A 22,189-nucleotide genomic window follows, 5' to 3' on the forward strand; every position below is an offset into this window, starting at 1 on the left:
GAACATGGACTTTCCAAAGTACTTTAAGAAAGCCATAGATTTTCGGAGGAACACACACAAATGGAGGGACATAAATGAAAGGCAAGCCAGGATTCACATTCACAAGGACACTGGCAAGATCATAACTGCACCTCCTCTGAAGCCTAAGAGGAAGCTGCCCTTTTAGGAACAATTGGACACTGCTCAGCCACCGGCTAAAGTGCCAAAGCCAAAACAAAAATCTCCAACTACACAATTTTCTCCTCCTCAGTCTCCTCCTCATTCTCCTCACCTGCTTGTCTCTCCACCTACTACTCCCACACCTTTACAGTCTCCTGAAAATTCTTCTGATTCACAACAAGACAATGTGGATCCATGGGATCTCTATGATCCAGATCCCATTCCTGATAACAGCTCAGACTGCTGTTTCTCCAAACCATCACCACCGGAGGATAGCACTGGATATACTCAGGTTTTAGCTAGGGCGGCATCCTACCACAATGTCGCCATGCACAATGAGCCCTTAGAGGATGATTTTCTCTTTAACACATTATCCTCTACACACACACTACCTACCAGTCACTTCCCATGCTCCCAGGCATGTTAAAGCATGCACACCAGATATTTCAAGAGCCAGTCAAAACTAGGATAATTACTCCCAGAGTGGAGAAAAAGTATAAACCACCTCCCTCTGATCCGGCATTCATTACACAACTGCCTCCTGATTCTGTAGTTGTAAGAGCGGCCAGAAAGAGAGCCAACTCCCAGTCATCTGGAGATGCACCACCACCAGACAAGGAGAGCAGAAAATTATATGCTGTGGGCAAAAGAGTAGCATCGCAGGCAGCCAACCAATGGAGGATAGCCAACTCCCAAGCACTATTGGCTAGATATGATAGGGCCCACTGGGACGAGATGAAGGATATCATACAACATCTCCCCAAAGACCAACAAAAAAAGGCACAACAAATAGTCGAGGAAGGGCAGGCTATTTCCAATAACCAAATTAGATCAGCCCCTGATTCTGCAGACACAGCAGCTATAACAATTAATACCGCTGTTACTATACGGAGACACGCCTGGCTTAGATCTCCAGGGTTTAAGCCTGAAATTCAACAGGCAGTCCTTAATATGCAGTTTAATCAAAAACAGCTTTTTGGCCCTGAAGTAGATACGGCTATTGAGAAAAGGAAAAACTCAGACACCGCTAAAGCCATGGGTGCTTTGTATACGACACAATATAGGGGATCCTTTCGGAAACCTCAATACAGAGGTGGTTTTAGAGCACAAACACCTGAGGCATCCACCTCACAATCAAAGTGAACCTACCAAGCTCAATACCAATGAGGTGGTTTTAAAGGTAATTTCAGAGGCCAACTCCCCAGAGGCAGGGGAAAATAACAGTCAACAAAACAAGCCTCACAGCCAAAACAGTGACGTCCTCCATCTCTTCCCAACTCACACCTCACCTGTGGGGGGAAGACTGTAAAGGTTCCACAACAATTGGCTACCCATTACAACAGGCAACTGGGTATTATCTATTGTCTGCAATGGTTATTGCATAGAATTGGCACAAATTCCCCCAAATATACCTCCAAAACCACACAATCTCTCCTCCCAACATATCTCAATGTTGCAAGAAGAAGTGAAATCGCTATTACTCAAACAAGCCTTAGAGCTTGTACCACAAGATCAGATAGGAACAGGGGTTTACACACTGTACTTCCTTATTCCCAAAAAAGACGGAACCTTAAGACCAATATTAGATCTCTGAACTCTCAATCTTTACATCCTGTCAGAACACTTTCACATGTTAACACTACAGGATGGTCTCCCACTACTACAGCAGCAAGATTTCATGACAACATTAGACCTCAAGGATGCGTATTTTCACATACCCCTCCATCCAGCGCACAGAAAATATCTCAGATTTGTAATTCAGGGAAAACATTACCAGTTCAAAGTGTTACCCTTCGGGATAACAACAGCTCTCAGAGTATTTACAAAATAGGACCACTGCCTGCTCTGAAAAAATATTAACAGTGCCATTCTCAACAGGGAAGGGGACGCCTTCCCTTTTGCTAATGGGTTACCACCCATTTCAAAAGGGTGCAAATTGTTATTGGTTTGCAACCGCGTTCGCGGTCACAAACCAATCCTGCATTGCACTGCTACTCGCAATTAGGAAGGGAACACCCCTTCCTAATTGCAACTCGCAAACCTGTTGTGCGATTCAGTACCCAGGTTATCGAATCGCAAAACGAGGTTTGTGCATTAAGAAGTGCTTTTTGCACATCGCAAACAGTGAAATTCGCTGTTTGCAACGTTCAAAAAGCTTTGTACATCTGACCCTAAATCATGTAGGAAAACCAAACAATTATCTGTGGCGTTCCAAAAACCACATAATGGTAACCCTATTTCAAAGCAAGGGCTAGCTAGATGGATAGTAAAATGCATCCAAACATGTTACCTAAAAGCTAAACGGCAGCTATTAGTTACACCTAAAGCACATTACACCTGGAAAAAAGGGGCTACAATGGCTTTCTTAGGAAACATACCAATGGCCGAAATCTGTAAAGCAGCCACTTGGTCAACAACGCATACATTTACCAAGCATTACTGTGTAGATGTGTTAGCAACAAAACAGGCCACAGTAGGACAGGCTGTATTAAGAGCACTATTTCAAACAACTTCAACTCCTACAGGCTGACCACCGCTTATGGAAGATAAAACTGCTTTGTAATCTATGCATAGCATGTGTATCTGCAGCTACACATGCCATCGAACGGAAAATGTAACTTACCCAGTGTACTTCTGTTCATGGCATGTTCCACTGCAGATTCACATGCACCTTCCCACCTCCCCGGAAGCCTGTAGCCGTTTAAGTTCAACATTCACTTGTACATATGTATATGTACTTGTAACACTCTGAGCCCCAACACTAGATGGCAGAATATTCATAGCATGTGAATCTGCAGCAGAACATGCCATGAACAGATGTACACTGGGTAAATGATATGTATATATCTCACTTTTATATATGTGTGGTTTCCCTGGGGGCCGATCGTGGCTCCCGGAAAACAAGACATGTAAAGAAGATATATATTTTCCAAAAACGGTGAGAACATATCATTGAACCAGCTGCACCATAACGCAATATACGATCAATCCAAATCTGCAATTGAAGAAACAAATTCTTTCTTATAGAATATAGAGTCTCTACATCACTTCTTCATTTTGCGGTTAAAACGGATGCTTATGTTGTTGCTTAGCTAGTACTCATGCATTTGATAACATCTTAACTTTTTTCTCTTCTAGATATTTTTTGCCTTAATGCTGACTCCTTTCTTTAAAAAAGCAAAACATGTGGGAGTGGTTGAGTTCCTTGCAACACTGGTCTTTGGATGCATTGGTCTTCTTATTGTACTGGTGGAAGATTTCCCCAAACCATATGTGTGGCTACTGAGCCCCTTCTGCCACTGCACATTCCTCATTGGCATTGCACAGGTGAGCCAGCTGTTTCCACACTTAACATCAGAGAGAGCTAAGTTGTTTATCAATATGAATGTTTTTATGTGCAGCTACATAATTAAGGTTATTTTCCAAAATGTATATAATTTCATAAGAAATGTTATATTGGTGGCCAACAGGAGGCATTTTTAATTACAATATAATATGTTGCATCATGCTGCACAGGTCATTATGGAACCCCAAAACATTTCAAATTATCCATGTTAACAACGCTAAATGAAAAACACGCCTTTAGCATATGTAAAAGACTTCATCTGTAACTTGATCTAAAAACTATTACCCCTTTACGACACCACTGATTTGTAATCTAAAGGACCTTGTGTATGTGCATTGATGAAGCCAATACGTCAATCAATCAATCAATCAGTCGCATTTATAAAGCGCGCTACTCACCCGTAAGGGTCTCAAGGCGCTGGGGGGGGGGGGTCAATGCTCGAAGAGCCAGGTCTTGAGCTGCCTTCTGAAGTGAAGGTGGTCTTGTATGGCGCGAAGGTGGCTGGGAAGGGAGTTCCAGGTCTTCGCTGCTAGGTAAGAGAAGGACCTGCCTCCGGCGGTGGCTTTGCGAATGCGTGGTACGGCTGCCAGGGCTTGTCCGGTCGAGCGTAGGGTGCGAGGAGGAGTGTAGAAGGAGATGCGGTGGTTGATGAGTTCTGGTCCGCGGTTGTGCAGGGCTTTGTGTGCGTGGGTGAGGAGTCTGAAGGTTATCCTCTTGTTGACTGGGAGCCAGTGGAGTTTCCTCAGGTGTCCGGAGATGTGGTTGTGGCAGGGTATGATCAGGATAAGTCGTGCAGCGGCGTTCTGGATTCGTTGAAGTTTCCTCTGCAGCTTGATGGTGATGCCGGCGTACAGAGCGTTCCCGTAGTCCAAGCGGCTGGTGACGAGGGCGTGGGTGACGGTCTTCCTGGTGTCGGTGGGGATCCAGCGGAAGATCTTGCTGAGCATGCGGAGGGTGTTGAAGCATGCTGAGGTCACCGAGTTGACCTGTCTGGTCATGGAGAGGGAAGAGTCCAGGATGAAACCGAGGTTGCGTGCGTGGTCGGTGGGTTGGGGAGTGCTGCCTAGGGCGGGAGGCCACCAGGAGTCGTCCCAGGCGGTAGGTGTAGGGCCGAGGATGAGGACCTCCGTTTTCTCCATATTCAGTTTAAGCCGGCTGTCTGTCATCCAGTTCGCTACTTCCTTCATGCCTTCGTGTAGTCTGGTTCTTGCTGAGGTGGGGTCGTTGGTGAGGGATAGGATGAGCTGGGTGTCGTCTGCGTAGGATATGAGGTTGAGTCCGTGTTTGCGTGCGATGTTCGCCAGGGGGTCATGTAGATGTTGAAGAGGGTGGGGCTGAGGGAGGATCCCTGGGGGACGCCGCAGATGATCTCCGTAGCCGTGGATCTGAAGGGGGGGAGGCGGACTCTCTGAGTTCTTCCGGAGAGGAAGGAGGTGATCCATTCCAGGGCCTTGCCTCTGATGCCGGCGTTGCTTAGGCGACGTATCAGGGTGCGGTGGCAGACCGTGTCGAATGCTGCAGAGAGGTCCAGGAGTATGAGGGCCACGGTTTCTCCTTTGTCGGTCAGGGATCTGATGTCGTCCGTGGCTGCGATGAGGGCAGTCTCGGTGCTGTGGTTAGCTCTGAAGCCGAACTGTGAGGGGTCGAGTGAGTCGTTGGTTTCCAGGGCGGTGGTGAGTTGAGCGTTGACGATTTTCTCGATCACTTTGGCGGGGAACGGTAGGAGCGAGATGGGCCAGAAGTTTTTGAGTTCGGTGGGGTCTGCTGTTGGTTTCTTTAGGAGGGCGTTCAGTTCAGCGTGCTTCCAGTTCTCCGGGAAGGTGGCGGTGGAAAAAGATGTGTTGATGACGTCTCGGAGGTAGGGTGCGATGATGTTGTCGGCTTTGTTGAAGATGTGGTGCGGACAGGGGTCGGATGGTGATCCTGAGTGGATGGAGTTCATGACGCGGGTGGTTTCCTCAGTGGAGGTTGGGTTCCAGGTGTGGATGGTGGTGTTGTCGGTGGCGGGTTCCGGTGGGGGGTTCAAGTTGGTTGTGGTGAAGCTGTTGTAGATGTCGGTGATCTTGTGGTGGAAGAAGGCTGCGAGGGAGTCGCAGAGGTCCTGTGAGGGAGGGATGGAGTTGTTTTCGGCGTCGGGGTTGGAGAGTTCTTTGACGATGCCAAATAGTTCCTTGCTGTTGTGGGTGTTGCTGTCTAGTCTGTTCTGGAAGGCTGATTTTCGTGCTGCGCGGAGGAGTTGGTGGTGTTTTCGGGTGGCGTTTTTGAGAGCAGCCATGTTTTCGTCGGTCTGGTTGAGGCGCCAAGTCTTCTCGAGGGTGCGGCATTCTTTTTTTGGAGTCCTTGAGGTCGGGGGTAAACCAGGAATTTTTCTTGTGGCTGTTTCTGTTTGCTTGGGTCTTCAGGGGGGCCAGGAGGTTGGCGCAGTCTGAGATCCAGCTCGTGAGGTTGTTGGCGGCTTCGTTGGGGTCTGTAGTGCTGGTGGGTGGGTTCTGAGAGAGGGTCGATGTGAGTTGTTCCGAGGGGATTCGGTTCCACTGTCTTCTTGGTGGTTGTTGGGCGTGGTGGTGTACGTTGGTTTTCTTTAAGCTGAAGTGGACACAGCTGTGGTCTGTCCAGGAGAGTACAGTGGTGTGGCTGAAAGAGATGTGTTGCTGGAGGAGAAGATGGGGTCCAGCGTGTGTCCGGCGTAGTGGGTGGGGGTGTTGACTAGTTGTTTCAGTCCCAGGTTGGCGAGGTTGTCCAATAAGGCGGTGGTGTTGTTGTCGGTGCGATTCTCCAGGTGGAAGTTGAGGTCCCCTATGAGGATGTAGTTGATGGACGGGAGTGCGTGTGGGCTGATGAAGTCTGCGATGTCTTCGCTGAACGTTGTGCGTGGTCCTGGTGGTCTGTATATGAGGGTGCCTCTGAGGGTGGTCTTGGGGTCGCTGTTGATTGAGAAGTGGAGGTGCTCGGCGTCGGGCAGTGAGTTGTCGGTGTAGGTTGAGATGCGGATGGAGCTCTTGTGGGCGATGGCGATGCCTCCTCCAGTGCGGTTGGTGCGGTCTTTCCTGATGATTTTGTAGCCGTCAGGGATGGCTATGGCGATGTCGGGTGCCGAGGAGGGGTTCATCCAGGTCTCGGTGAGGAAGGCGATGTCCGGGTTTGTAGAGTCGATGAGGTTCCACAGTTCGATGGCGTGCCTGTGGACGGATCTGGTGTTGACCAGGATGCAGTTGAGGTTGTTTCTGGTCGAGTCGTTACTGTTGGGTGTAGTGTGAGTTCGTAGGCAGGTGAAATGGCAGTTGCGGCAGGTGAAGGGTCCGTGGGTCCGCTTCGGGGTGGCGCGGCAGCAGGCCGGCCTGCGGCCGGGGTTGAGAGCGGTGAGGAAGGCAGAGAACGTCCAGTCCTTCTAATAGTATAAAGCATTTACATGTTGAGCATAACAATGTGTGGGAAGAGGATAGTACACTTGTAAAGAATTTGATTATTTGTGGACTCTAATATATCACTTGTGTTACAAGAAACTACAAACTTGCTGTCAAAGATTACATGTTTATAAAGAGACTCATTGAGAAGGAAAGCTAAGATTCTACCATGCTCTTTGATATCTTAGAACTAAATTGAATTATTCTGGAGAAACACATATTAATCTTCAGTAATATGTAATTGTTACGAAATAATAAGCATACTTGAAAACTGCAAAATAAGTGAAAGGTGTTTCTCTGTTGCATAAGGCATATTGTTAGAAACTGGGTTGTTGGTTGGCTGGGGTTTGAGCCACAATCCCTTGCAGGGTTATCCAAAAAACATCAATTAACCTGTGCTGAACCCTGTGTAGCTTGGCACAAAAAGCAGTCTTGCTTAACTAAGGGGCAAAGTGTAAATTACTGATGAAGCACACAAACAGTAATTAAGTGAAAACGCAACACAACAAAAATCCCAAACCAATTTGACAAAAAAAGTAAATGTTAATACATTAGTTGTCACCAAAACCACAAAAATCTAATCAGTAGAACTGGAGTTATGAATGTGTAAAGCTTTTAGTAAAAATGGCACCAAAAAGCACAAATCACCAACTTTGGATTCATGCTAGACTGAGTCAGAGTCACAAGTTTAGGCCGACGCGATGGAGTGCAGGTCAGCTACAATCACCAGGTTAGGCCTGCTGAAGGTTTACCTTCTCAAATCCATGCCAAGAGCATCTGTTCGTGGAGGAGGGGGCAATGTGGAGCAGGAAGGGCATCGCTGGCGGCTGCTGCAGTAGCACAAAGAGCAGGCCAGGCATCGCAGACAGACACTGCTAGAGCTGTGCATTGACAGTCTCTGCAAGTGGTCTATGTTTTAGCACAAAGGGTTGGGCTGCATATTGAATCACAGTGTGAGTGGCGTAATCTCAGTGCAAACAGGCATGTTTGTGGTCACAAAGAGCCCAAAAAGTTACATACAGCTCTCTGAGCCGCACCACTGGTTCAGGAGCTCACTTCAGCTGGGCCCAGATGCTGGAGCAGGATATTAGGGAGACTTTCATGTCCATGAGACTTCGATCAGGAGGCCAGCAGACTATCTTTTGGAGTCACTCTGACAGCCTTGGATTCAGGATGAAGTTGAAGTTCAATTTTCTCTTTCCCAGGCAATAAGGCAGGGCAGAAAGTCACAGCTTCAGCAAGGCAGCAGCAGGCCATCAGTCCAGCAGAGTACCAGTCCTTTCAGCAGCACAGCAGTCCTTCTTCCTGGCAGAAAATCCACAGGCCCAGAAGTGTACTGAAGAGTTCGTGTCTGACGTCCTCTTTTTATACTCTGGTGCCCTGGTTCTGGAAGGTGGGAGAAGTATCTAAACAGTGGTTTTGAAGTGCATGGAATTTCCTGTCTCCCCTGCCCTGGCTCCAAGCTGGCTGCAGTGACATTGTGGGGTCATTAAGCCCTTTTTGTGAAGGCAAAGCACAGGCTACTCATTTGTGAGTGGGTCTGAGCTCAGCTCCCCACCCCCATACTGCTAGTAAATTGCCCATTCAGGCATACTTATCCTTCTATTGTGTGACTGTCTGGGAGGAATTCACAAAGTCTGTCAGTTTCACCAAGTCATGTGACCCAAGACAGACTACAGGCACAAAAGGGCTAAGCAGGAAAATGCCACCTCTCTAAAAGTGTCAGTTTCAAACTTGCAATGAAAAATCCAACTTTACCATTAAAGGGAGCTTATCCTCCAATTTCTTAGGCCCCAAACATGACATAGCTACCTGATCCCAGTTGGAAATTACAGCTTATTAAATGCCACAATGAATCCCCAATTACATCTTATAGGAGGGGTAGGCCTCACAGTAATGAAAAACGAATTTGGAAGTTTTTTACTGCCTGGGCATATAAATCCTAAAAGTACATTTCCAAACTTTTAATTACATAGCTCCCTGACGTCTGGGCTACCTAGGGCCTAACTTAGTGGTGACATGTATGTAATGAAAAGGGGAGTTAAAGGCTTCGCAAGGGGTTTAACCCCTTCGCTGCCAGACCTTTTCTCCCTCAGGTGCCAGACCTTTTTTGGGGGGTAGTTGGGGCAGTTTGCACTTAGGCCCTCACAACTTTTTGTCCACGTAACGTACCCACAAATTTGTGTCCTTTTTTTCCCCAACATCCTAGGGATTTTAGAGGTACCCAGAGTTTGTGGGTTCCCCTGGAGGAAAATAAATGGGAAAAAAGGGTTGCAGAAGAAGGCTTGTGTTTTTTTCCCTGAAAATAGCATCAACAAAGCGTTTGTGGTGATTGGTGTGGCCAAGCAACGCATGGAGTAGGCGGCAGGGCAACGGAGCTCCGGGACCCCCGGGTGCATCAGAACCCCCACTGGCCATCCTGACAGGTGGCACAGCTCGGGGCTCCTGTCCCAGGTCTCCATGACATTCGGGGGATTAACAATTAGGTATTCCGAGGTCGACAACCCGCCGAACCCAGGGTCTGAGGCGGCAAGGTACGGCCTTTCCAAGATGGCAGCTGTTCCTCCAGGCCATGATCCCCAAAGTTGAGCTGGGAGGCACAGACCACAACGACTGAGAGTGAAGAACGAATTGGCCCCAATTGCTGACATGTGGTGGAGGAGGCCCCTGTCACGTGTTACAACAGTGAGACCCTTGAAGGAGACCCCTGGGGCTGGAATAATTGTAGAAGAGGAGGCCGCGTATGGTGGGCCCTGGCTGCAACATGGAGAAATAAGGCTGCAGATCTTTACATAATGAGACCACAGGAGACCTACTGATGGACCTAGACCATCTGGACAAAAGGGACCACCTGACAGTGACACAGGATGCTGCAGGGAAACCCTGAGCCACGCGCTAAGGTCAAGGAATCATATCAGATAGGGGAGGCGCAACCGGCAGAAAGATTAGTGATACCAGGAGTCATATGGGAAGTAGTCCCTGGTAGAGGGGAGAGAAGCAAAGCAGCAAGGCGATGTTAGACCACGCTCTCGCCTGCCCAGTGGAAGTTGAAACTCCCCCACAAGTTCCAAATTCACCACAAGAAGGACAAGGGTGAAACTGCTGGCTTAGCAGGCCTTCAGCCACAAAAATAGTCAACACACTGACAGTTCGCAACAACGCAGCTGAAGTCCATGTGCAATCCATTCCAGAGCCCCACGAAGAGCCAGAATTTTAACTTACACAGACCGCAATAGTAAGACTCACTGCAGAGGTCTCAGGCAGGACGCAGATACGCATTACAGAGAAGGACCTCGCGTCTGGTCGTTGGGAGCACCTGGAAACAGGAACCTACCCTTCATGCAGCGCCAAATAGAGAAAGCAACCACGAAGAGAGGTGGTGATTTGGGAGGCACCTCGCGGGCACAGCCAACTAACTAAATGGCTGAGCCAATACCGCCTGCCACAATGGAGATGAGGACCACTGCGCCAACACTATAAGACGTACTTCAGTTCATAGCAGCCTCGCGGACAGCACTGGAGGTCAAGATAGATACTCTGAGCATAGACTTGGGTCTCCTTCGAGATGACCACCGGCGCATGGTGGAGAGAGTTACCACAACGGAAAGGGAAATATCAGCAGCAACTCTTGCCTTGGCCTTGGTAGATGGGCGCTTGACTGCCATTGAACCCCGTTTAAAAACACCAGAACATAGAGAGGGGGACACTGAGAACAGAGCATGACCTAAAAATATTAGGGTGATAGCCCACCGTGTTTGGGCCTTCAGTTTTTTCGGGGAGGCCTATCTGGAAGAATGGCTCAAAACCGTAGTAACCCCGGAGGGACTTTCACTCTTCTTTGCACTAGAGAGAGCCCATACAGTGCCGGCTAAGACACCTCTGCCAGGAGCACCCCCAAGGCCAGTGATAGTGCGGCGAGTTCATTTTAGAGACTGGGATACCATACTATACCAGGCACGACTTCCGGATAATCTGAAGATTGAAAATAGCAAAATATCAATAATCCCTGACTTCTCTCAAGAAGTTCAACGCCAGAGAGCAGCTTTCACATCTGTGAAACAAAAACTCAGAGAGCTAGAGCTCCGATACTCCATGCATTTCCCAGCTAGGCTCCGGGTGGTCACCCAGACAGGGGTGGAGTTCTTTAACACACCGCAGGAATAGTGGACCTGCTTCGAACTCTTGCCGGACATTGACTCAAGCGCCCCTGTTCGACACCGAAAAAAGTAAACGCCACACTAGATCCCGTAGAAGGCCACCACCCAGGATTGACCCACCCACACCAGAAGAAGTACAGGAGGAATGACAGAGGGTGGTGGTGGTGGTTGCATCACTGGGTGGGGCATCACAGTGCACAATGTCCCTGAGTCGACAGGTGCAGGAAGAACAGACAGACTCTGAGAGCGAAACCACGGCCTTGACCCGTTCGGGTATAGTTCTGCCAGTGGTCATTCCAGGCACTGCAGATGATCTTGTATAGATAGTCAGCAGAGCTCTACAGTTGTGCTCAACTAAGACCCTCAACCACTGGCCCACCGGCTGGCTTCTACCAAGCGCCATGACGTTTGGTAAACCTGCCCCCATACTACCAGCAGTGGCGCCCTTACTGCATAAATGTGAATACTTTCCGCATGGCTGACAACAGGACGAGGGGCGAGATGGGAGCCGGGGGTACCTGGAGCGCCTGTCACATAACAATGGAACCACCACCCGCACACAATGTAACCTGAACGTTGGAGGGCATGAGTATTTTTGACTCTCAGTTCTTTGACTATTTGGGCAAGAACATTTTGTTTTTTGCCCTGGGGAAGGGAAGTTGGGGAGAATGTTATTTGGTTACAGAACAGTTTATATCATGTTGCCTAGAAATGTTTTATATACATATTGATACGGATGGGACATTCCTGGGGTGGGACCCCAAAGTCCGCCAATGTGTTTTCCACTATACCTCTGATGTATACTACACTGAGTCTCAAGTTCCTCACATGGAATGTTAGAGGAATTCGATCTATGACTAAAAGACACAAGGTATTTTCCTATCTCAATAGAAGAGGAATCCAAATTGCAATGCTGCAGGAGACGCACGTAGATGCCGTGGAGAGCCAGGCCCTTCAAAGGCAATGGAGAGGCCAGGTTCACTACCACTTATTCGGCTTATGCCAGAAGGACATTAATATGGATCAAACATGGGGTACCATACCAACACACGGTGTCATAGATCAATAGGGAGGCTACACTATAATAATTGGAAAGTTAGATGGGAGGGAAACAGTACTGGGCAGCATTTACGGTCTCAACACAGACCAGATGGGATTCCTCACATCCATCTCCAAACAATTAGCAGTGCACTTAACAGGACCGGTATTGTTGGGGGGAAGACTTTAATTGCATAGCAGATATGACATTAGATAAATCTCATCCCCCTTGCCCTCTTCACTAACTAACAGAACAGCTCACGGGTAGCGCACTTGGCAAAAGGACTGGGGCCTGGTCGACTCTTTGCACATTCAGCACCCAGATCCATAGGGATTACTCCATTTACTCACCAATGCATGATCTATATGTAAGATTGGATACATTCCTATGCTCTCCAGATATACACCAGCTGACACCCCTGACCGAGTATCTAACCCGAACACTCTCAGATTATAACCCATTGCTAATTAAGCTGGGTGGTCACGGACCCCTGCACCGATCCCCACCTGGCGACTCCAGCCCGCTCTGTTAGAGGATCAGGCTTTTACGCACACCATTGACTCAGCGATAGATGCTTACTTCGAGGTCAATGGAGGCTCGACAAACTCTAAATTGACAGAGTGGGACGCGTTCAAGGTGGTCATTAGATGGAACTGCATCTCAGCAGCTACCAGCACACGCCGGATGCTGCTACATGACGTAATGAAAGCAGAGCAAGAGTTGCGCACACTTGAGCAGAAATGCCCAAATGCCCCAGACCTATAGACGGCACTCCTCACAGCAAAAGAAACAACAGTGGCAGTTGAAAGACTAGGCTGTTATGGCCATAAAGCCTATATAGCACGTGCACACTCAGAACAGGATCAAGCAAGTTCCTTACTGGCATGGTTAGCAAATCCTGCGCATAGCGCCTCAACTATAGTTGAATTTACCCACCCCATGGGGCACAGCATATACACCCAGACTGCAATTAATTACACGTTCTATAAATACTATGCCGAACTTTACACGAACAAAGTCCGACCAACGGAAGCAGAGACCCACAATTTCTTATTCCATCTTGTAGTCCCAACAATCTCTGAGCACAAGGAGACGGAGCTGGGAGCAGGGATCACTCTGACCAAAGTGAAGGTGGCCATCAGCAGTATGGCACGAAATAAAACCCTGGGACCGGATGGACTCCCAATTGAATTTTATTCGACATACATAGATACACTGGGGCCGAGACTGGTTGAGGTATATGAAGAAGCTAAGGAATATCATACTCTATCTGCATCAGCCTGGGAAGCCCTGATCATTCCTCTGTTGAAGCTGAGGAACCCGCCCACAAGTGTGGCCTCATACCGTCCCCCGTCAATGATGTCCGTGGATTATAAGATACTGAGCAAAATTCAAGTGACGCTCCTCTTGCAGCATATGCTGCATCTGGTCCATATAGACCAGGCTGGGTTCATCCCAGGGCGCCAGACAGCAATGAACAAAAGGCGCCTCTTTTCCCTACTCCATAGTGATGCCTATGATAAGCAAAGGACAATGATTTTAGCAATTGACTTAGAAAAAGCCTTTTATAGCCTGGAATGGCAATTTCTCCATGAAGTGCTTTGCAAGTATGGGCTGGAAGACCAGTTCATCGCATGGGCAAGACTGTTCTATTCTAACCCGATGGCCACATTTCGCATAGGAACTACAATATCGGAGAGCTGTCGGGTGGAGAGGGGGACCAGACAAGGCTGCCCCCTTTCCCCATTGCTTTTCGCTTTGGCTAACGAACCGCTGGCTTGTATTACCAGGACAGGAAGTGCCTACGAGGGTATAACGATGGCAGGACAAACTCACCACATAGCTCTCTACGCAGATGATCGTCTGGTTTTCCTAAGGGATGCGGACGAAGCTCTACATGCGGCTCGCAGCCTGTTGGAGCGATTTGGAGGTGTATCTGGCCTCAGAGGGAATTGGCAAAAATGCAGTTTATTTCCTGCACTTGAGGGCAGAGCTGCCCCCCTGGGCCTCGGGAACTTGTGGTGGGAACCGCAGTGCCTGCCCTACTTAGGGGTTCAGATTTACCATAACAACTTAGACATACTAGAGGGAAACTTGGAACGGACTCTGAGAGGACTTCGTAGTAATATGACTTTCTGGGCGACATTACCGTTATCCGTGGCGGGACGAGTGGCACTCTTAAAAATGATAGCACTACCCTGTCTGTTGTATTTTTTTTACCAATCACCCACTATGGATCCCGAGAACCTTCTTCAAAGAACTGAACTCCATGGTCATAGGCTTCCTGTGGGGGACAGGCAGACAACGATTAGCCCTCGCGGTTCTGCAGCGACAACTCGAGGAGGGAGGACTAGCTGTCCCTGACTTCGAAGCGTACTATTTAGTGGGCCAGTTACAATGGCTGGCTGGCTGAACAATGCCTGATAGGGAGATCCCCCCTTCTATTCCAGATCTTCACTCCCTGACCAGGGTTGTTCTTCACTTGGGCCCTCCGCCTGCTTCTAGCTCCAATGAGCTAAAAGTGATGCACAAATGCACAAAAGTGACCCTATATGAAGCAGAGTTTCTCTTGCCCTTTCAGGACTTCTGCACCCTATATCAGATCCCAGCAGGGCATTTTCTGCCTTACAGAGCAGTCACAAGATGATCTCCAGCACAGGCAGGTGGGATGAACAGAGCTACCAATATTTGAGATGGTCCGTGTCTGGTAAGCGCCATGGGTGCCCATATGGCAGTGACCTGCCCGTGTAAGAAAATAAGATCCGCATTATGCAAGCCACTAATGACCCTTAAACAGGAATGGGAGACAGATTTGGCGGCCCCTATCACAGCTGACGATTGGGAGGGAATATTAGCGCAGATTCTACGGGCCACTCGGAACGCCCGATTCAAACGTATAAATATATAAGTTCTGCATAGAGCATACCTAACACCAGACAGACTTAAGAGGCATTTCAGCCTCACAGAGTCCAGATGTCCTTGATGCGGGGAGGAGGACACAGACTTTCTTTACATGTTTTGATCTTGCCCAAGCATACAAGAGTTCTGGAGATCGCTTACACACCACCTCACAGCCACGATCGAACGAAAAGTGCTCATTGACCCCAGACACTGCTTATTAGGAGGCTATCGCCGACAGGTTTGGCACAAAGTCACTGACCAGTTCCAGGATTTGGCCCTGGTTTTGGCTAAAAGAGAAATAGCAATGACTTGGAAGGCAACACTGGTCCCTGAGAAAGTGCATGGAAAAGGGAAGTGTTGAAATGGGCAAAGGCAGAAGAGGCAGTCAGGCACAGGGAAGCACAGAGAGGCCAAGGACTACCGAAGAGACCGCAGGCATGGGGTCCTCTGGTGTGCGAGTGGGAACACTTGGGGGAGGGGCCACAAGATGAAGCGATACCCTCCTGAACACTCTGCGCTGATACCCAATACAGAGACCAGATACCTGATCCCATCTCGCAAAGCAGCAGGAGACACCTTCCACAAATCGACACATATCTAGGCACACAAGTGGGGGGTAGGAGAGGGGGGTTCAGTTCCCTGCGGGGTGTTCTGTCATAGCAGAAAGCCAACTAGATCCCATGATATGACAAGAAAGACCTGGAAATAAGAGACACCATCCGCTAGATATGTATGGAACTACAATTGTTTACTTTAACTATCGAAAGCAGTGACAATTCAGATATATATCATCCTGTATGAGACATTGAAGATAGTTAATGTGATATAGCACAGCTAACAAGAAGAGCCCATAAACGGGTTGTAAAGTTTGTATTTGAAAGCTAATAAAATATGTGTAAAAACAAAAAAAGCATTTGTGTTGCGACAATCACCATCTTCCAGGAACAGGCAAACTTGGATCAGAAAACTACATATTTTTAACAGAATTTTGGCATTTTACTGGGACATACCCCATTTTACTATTTTTTGTGCTTTTAGGCTCCTTCCAGTTAGTGACAGAAATGGCTGTGAAACCAAGACTGGATCCCGGACAGCTAAACATTTCTGAAAAGTAGACAAACTTCTGAATTCACCAAGGAGACATTTGTGTAGCTCCTACAAGGTTTTCCTACAGAAAATAACAGCTGAAATAAAAATAATATTGAAATTGAGGTGAAAAAAATCAACTTTTCTCCACGTTTTACTCTGTAACTTTTTCCTGCGATACCAGATTTTCAAAAGTCATATCCGGTTACGTCTGCTGGACTCTTCTGGTTGCAGGGATATATTGGGCTTGTAGGTTCATTAAGAACCGTAGGTACCCAGTGCCAATAAAGGAGCTGCACCTTGCAATGGTTTTTCTTCGTATACCTGGTATACAGCAATTCATTTGGTGAAATATAAAGAATGAAAAATAGGTATCAAAGAAACCCTTGTATTTCCAAAATGGGCACAAGATAAGGTGTTAAGAGGCACTGGTTTTTTGCACATCTCTGAATTCCGGGGTGCCCATACTAGCATGTGAATTACAGGGCATTTCTCAAATAGATGTCATTTTTACACACTGTCTTACATTTGGAAGGAGGAAATGCAGAGAAACACAAGGGGCAATAACACTCGTTCTTCTATTTGGTGTTCCTCCAAGTCTCCTGATAACAATGGTACCACACTTGCATGGGCAGGCCTAATACCCGCAACAGGAAAGGCAACATGGACACATCACAGCCTAGCTGTGGATTTCGGCACCTCAGGAAACATACCAGACCTGTGCATTGTTGATAACTAGACACCTAGGGGAATCTAAGATGGGGTGACTCGAGGCTCTCACCAGGTTCTGTTTCCTAGATAGAATCTTTTGCAAACCTCAAAATTTGGCAAAAAAACACTTTTTCCTCACATTTTGGTGACAGAAAGTTCTGGAATCTGAGGAGAGCCACAAATATCCTTCCACCCAGTGTTTCCCCAAGTCTCCCGATAAAAATGGTACCTCACTTGTGTGGGTAGGCCTAGTGCCTGCGACAGGAAATGCCCCAAAACACAACGTGGACACATCACATTTTCCCAAAGAAAAGAGACCTCTTTTTTGCAAAGTTCCTAGCTGTGGATTTTGGCCTCTAGCTCAGCCGGCACCTAGGGAAACCTACCAAACCTGTGCATTTTTTAAAACTAGACTCCTATGGGAATCAAAGATGAGGAGACTTATGGGTCTCTCACCAAGTTCTGTTGCCCAGAATCCTTTGCAAACCTCAACATTGGCCAAAAAACACTTTTTCCTCACATTTCGGTGATAGAAAGTTCTGAAATCTAAGAGGAGCCACATATTTCCTTCCACCCAGCATTGCCCCAAGTCTGAACTGGTTGATAAAAAGTTGCTTTGGAGTAAACTGCAGTATTAAATATCCCCCAGATATTTTGACCATTGTTTAGCAGTATATAGAGGCATGCATCAAGGATGGGTGTTACCTCTTATTTAGTCTGTGCATTTATGATCTATCCAAAGTACTTTGAGACAAGTTCATTTTCTCTTAATATTGGCAATTCACATGTACTGTGTTTAGTGTATGTGGATGATTTAGTCCTAATGGACTATACGCCTATGGGTCTTCAATGGAAACTGATTGCTCTGGGAGAGTACCGTAGGTTCAGTAGACTAATAGTAAACATTGGTAAGATTAAGATCTTGATTTTTTTCAGAGACACCTAAGAAAGTCAAGTGGTACCTAAATAATGCACACTTGTGCAAGTATGGTTCTATAAATATTTAGTCCTGTAATTTGCTTGATAACTTAAAATGGGATAAACGCTTACAGACCTTAAAAACTTCTCTTATGGCGCTAATCAATGTCCTTACAAGGTTCAATTCACCATTTGGGTGTCTATATGTAGACCCATTAAAGAAGGGAATGTTAGGCAGTCTAATCCCTAAGGCACTGTATGGAGCCGAATTGCTATCCATGAACGAAAGGGAGAGTACGTTTTTCAAAGAAATTATTCAGTGACCAAGCGAACTTAATGTTACAGGCTCTTAGAATTGAAATGGGACTACTTTTGGGACCTGATAGCGCACTCATGTACCTTATGCTTTCAATTATAAAGTCACCCATTAGTAACAAGGTTTTGAACCAGGCATTACAGGAGTTAGTGTGCCGTTTAAGAAATACCTCAAGTTGTATTTGCACTTTGATGTTATACGCCTCACTTGACGTTCACATTAACAGTTGAAAGGGGGCATATCCATGATATTAAACAAAAGAGTTAGAACTTTAAGACTATAGTGGGACAGACGCTACCTATCCTTGACTAAAAAACAAAACAAAAACAAGTAAGTCACAGATAGATTAGTTGAAAGGCAGGATTAGTTTAAACCAAGATCTTTATTGTTTTGGCTATCGCTAGATTTGTTAGGCTCATACAGAGAAAGTCTTTAATTGTTATATAAAGAAATGACCAATGCAATTGATTTATAACTCATGATTGCTTCCATGCTATGGATGTTTAGTAATTATCCATATGGCCGTGTAAATGACATTTTAGAACGTGATAATGAAATGAAAAAGCTATCAAGATACTTATTAGGACGTATAATTTGAACGATTTAAAAAGAAAATGTGTATTTGTAATAAGGTCGTTTTAACCACTGTTGTGTAACTCTAGAAGAGACTTCCCAGAAATAAATTATATTATGATATATATATATATATATATATATATTTACATTTAAGAAGGTGAGCTGCGTGCCCTGGTTGGGGATTGAAAGACTGTCAAAGTTCCTGTATAGTCGGCCCTTTAAGTCCCCATGTCCCGGTGGCATTGTACTTGCTGCTCTAATACACTCCTGGGTATCTTTATTAAATAGTCTTTAAAGAAGTGATGGTTCAATTTCTGCTGTTGAGCCAATACCTTATCCAACACCTTGTAACATCCACAACCTCATTGTCCCTTACAAAAGATGGATGCACACATCAAATTCGTGCCTTCTTAGAGTAAAAATGTTATTATGCTACTTACGTTTAGATCACTTTTTTGTGACTGTGTTGTTTACCAGGCATTAAACACAAATATTGAACTAGCTTTCCTACAGATAGGGGCATGAGCAGTTGCCTTTTATGAACTATGTCAATTAATCATGACTGTGAACAGAGGATTATTTACTAATGCAAGGATCATGCCTCTGTCCTTGTCGGTCAATTCTACTGCACCTGTTGTATCATAAGCTAGCCCCCCTCCTCTTTATTTTGCCCCACAATGTCCGACATGAAGCGCCGCCCCCATGTTCCAAGTAGAGTATTTCGTGTATGCCCCTGTGTTTGCAAAGTACTTTACCCATGCAGGATTTCATTTTCTTTGCCGGTTGCAGCAGCAATCATAATACTGCTGCTCTTGGTGTGTGTCTCCTTTGTAAATCCTTGTGTGACATAATATGTACGTCTCTTGTATTCTGTAAAACATTCTTAGGCTAGATTTGCAATAAGTGTATACTTAATACATTTAAACTGTATGTGCAAAGTGACAGTCTATATTGCAGGAACTTCTATTCTACATCCTCATTTGTGTAAACACGTATGGCTGAAAAAAACAAACAAAAAATCAGCCTTAATTTTGACATGGGTATCCTCTACTATTTACTTGATGGTTTAAATGGTTGTTTCGGACTAACCATGACTTACATAAATAGATGAAGTGTGACAATTACATATAATTTTCTTTAACTTTATATTGCCTTCCTTTTACCCCAGGTCTTGCATCTGGAAGATTATGAAACTGGAGCCCTCTTTTCGAACTTAAAAGAGGGACCATGTCCTCTGATTATCACATTTATTTTTCTGGTAGTGGATAGCACAATATACCTGCTTCTTGCTATCTATCTGGATCAAGTTTTGCCAGGTAAGTAACATAGTCAAATAATATCGTTCTGACGACATATGTAAAATAATCTTTAAGTAGTGTTTAACTGTCCTCTTTCTTTACCAAATTCGTTATAAATGTTGCGTAGCTCGAAAGGACTAAGTTGGTTAGATCATTTTTACATGTGTTCACGAGGTAAGGAGCCCTTCCCATGCAATAGGGCAAGACCTTCTGAGTTGCTTAAGATAGGAGATATTTTTCTACATAAACACAGTTTTAGTTCAGATAGGTTGCAAATTGATATTACAGGATATGTATATCAAAACGGAGGAAAGGTCAAGAGACAAGACAGGTGGTGTTACTAATAAATCTTTGCTCTCCAGGCTGATATAAATATAGTGAGCACCCATTCTATCATGTTACATAAAAAACAGGGACGTTGTGCTGCTTTCACTATAATGTCACTCCTTCTTAGCATGATTAATGCATTTCTAGGTGTTCACATACCACCTAATTCTTAATATGCCAAGCCTGATATCATACACTTTCCACATTTACAGCATACACATTTTTCCCTTCCTACTCTGTTCTTGATTTCAGCAGCAAAGTGCTGCTCTTCTCTTTTGTTGGTCACCCAACTCTCCCCAGCATCAGCATGCTTATCATCCACAAAGTACCCCACCTTTTCTTTCATCATGCCAAGCCCTTGCATATGGAATTGATCTTTGGCCTCTATTGGTAATAATTCCTTGAAATTGTGAACTAAACCAGAGTTGCTTTCTTCAACCTTCTTACATTCACCCTCTATCCTTGCTCCAGGTATGAGACTTGATAGCTTACAACTTGTTCCTCTACACTAGAGGTCACCAACCTTTTCTGTAGCAAGAGCTACTTAAAGTGAAAATCATTCTGAGCTACTAATATTAGTTATGTAGTAGTGACCCCCCTATCCAAGATTGCCAACAAAGATAAAAACAGGGTTGCCAGCAGTAAAGTAAAAAAGCATAATCTGTTTGGAAAGTCTGGGTAATACATAATAGCAGGAAGTGCAGCACCCCTGGCACCAAAGTAATAATTTGAGTAATAAATCTCTCCAACTCAAATAATAGCTTTAAATACATTTTGAATATTCAACCATTTTTCTCCGAACACCACCTTATGAGCTATGGTACCTGGAGACTTCAGTTCTCATCCCCGACTTCCCAGTTGTGGGATCCCAAACACATCAGTCTATCCTCTTCGATTTACTAATTTGCCGGTCTGATAACGTCTGTGATTTCTAGCAGTGTTAGTGACATATGTCCATCTCTTCTGTACCAGTCATACAATTGCTAACTTTTGATTTAGATCCAGTCTCTATCTTGGAGGTTCTTTCACATGGTCCAAGAGATGTCCTAGTTGCCACCAAAACACTAAAGGTGTGGGATCAAGCGGTACAGGACTGGACTACTTTTTAGGTCCAATCTAGGATGCAAATTGAGCGTGTATTGCCCAGAAGAAGAAAGGGTATCCTGGGTGGCAGTGTGTGGGGGAGGGAGTTCCTTTTATGGACTAGGTGGTCTCACACACCTTGTGGTCTCATGCTTCATCATCTGACCACCTAGTCCCACCCAGGTAAGATGATACTACCTGGGCGGACTCAACCTCGTTGTTAAAGGAACAGTTGAGGGAGTACTGAAATTAAATCTGACTGGATATTTTACAGGGATCCAGATAGAAGGGTGATAGATAGATACAATTACCTCACAAATCACCTGTTTTAATCTGAGATATTTAATATAGGTTCTTGTGTGTAAGACTAAAAATCTGTTGAGGGCTCAGTCGAGAATGATGACTCACAGAATCTAAAAATACGGGACCAACATGTTTCTGCCCACAATGAAAAGCTGGAAGGTCTGGGGCATTCGTCAGGGTCAAGGATCCCTATATTGAGGGCATGGTATATAAAGCGTGCAGGCCTACCTGAACATTTTGTTCACTATACGTATGTCCTGCATAACCAGGCTAATAGCCTCTGGTCTGGAAAAAACAGAGGGGGGGTGTTCACTTGTAGTCATACTCACTCCAAAGGGGTGGCCCGGTTAGAGTACCTACGGTCCATTACCCAGCCGCTCTCCAACCAGAGCAGCAGAGACTTTCTAGTCTGATCAGGAGTAAGTGTGGGGTCAAACCACTCCCGTAACTCTCCTTTTGTGTTTTACATGTCCTAGTTTCCAGCCACAGTTATAATGTTCTTCTGGACCCACCAAAAGCAGTCTTGCCCAGAAGTTCTCACACTCTATTCACCCATTTTCACAAA

The 22,189-nt window shown here is 45.9% G+C and overlaps 1 protein-coding gene across 2 annotated transcripts in view; it reads left to right on the forward strand.

Annotated features, from left to right (window-relative positions):
* ABCA5 (ATP binding cassette subfamily A member 5) overlaps positions 1–22,189 on the forward strand; it is a 1,006,180-nt gene that overhangs the window by 258,988 nt on the left and 725,003 nt on the right. For both annotated transcript variants that reach the window (XM_069199839.1, XM_069199840.1), the window contains exons 8-9: positions 3,298–3,486; positions 19,782–19,929. In XM_069199839.1, coding sequence (XP_069055940.1) covers positions 3,298–3,486; positions 19,782–19,929 — 337 coding nt within the window. The remainder of the gene's footprint in view (positions 1–3,297; positions 3,487–19,781; positions 19,930–22,189) is intronic.

This window comes from Pleurodeles waltl, chromosome 7 (genome assembly GCF_031143425.1).
Source record: "Pleurodeles waltl isolate 20211129_DDA chromosome 7, aPleWal1.hap1.20221129, whole genome shotgun sequence".
NCBI lineage: Eukaryota > Metazoa > Chordata > Amphibia > Caudata > Salamandridae > Pleurodeles > Pleurodeles waltl.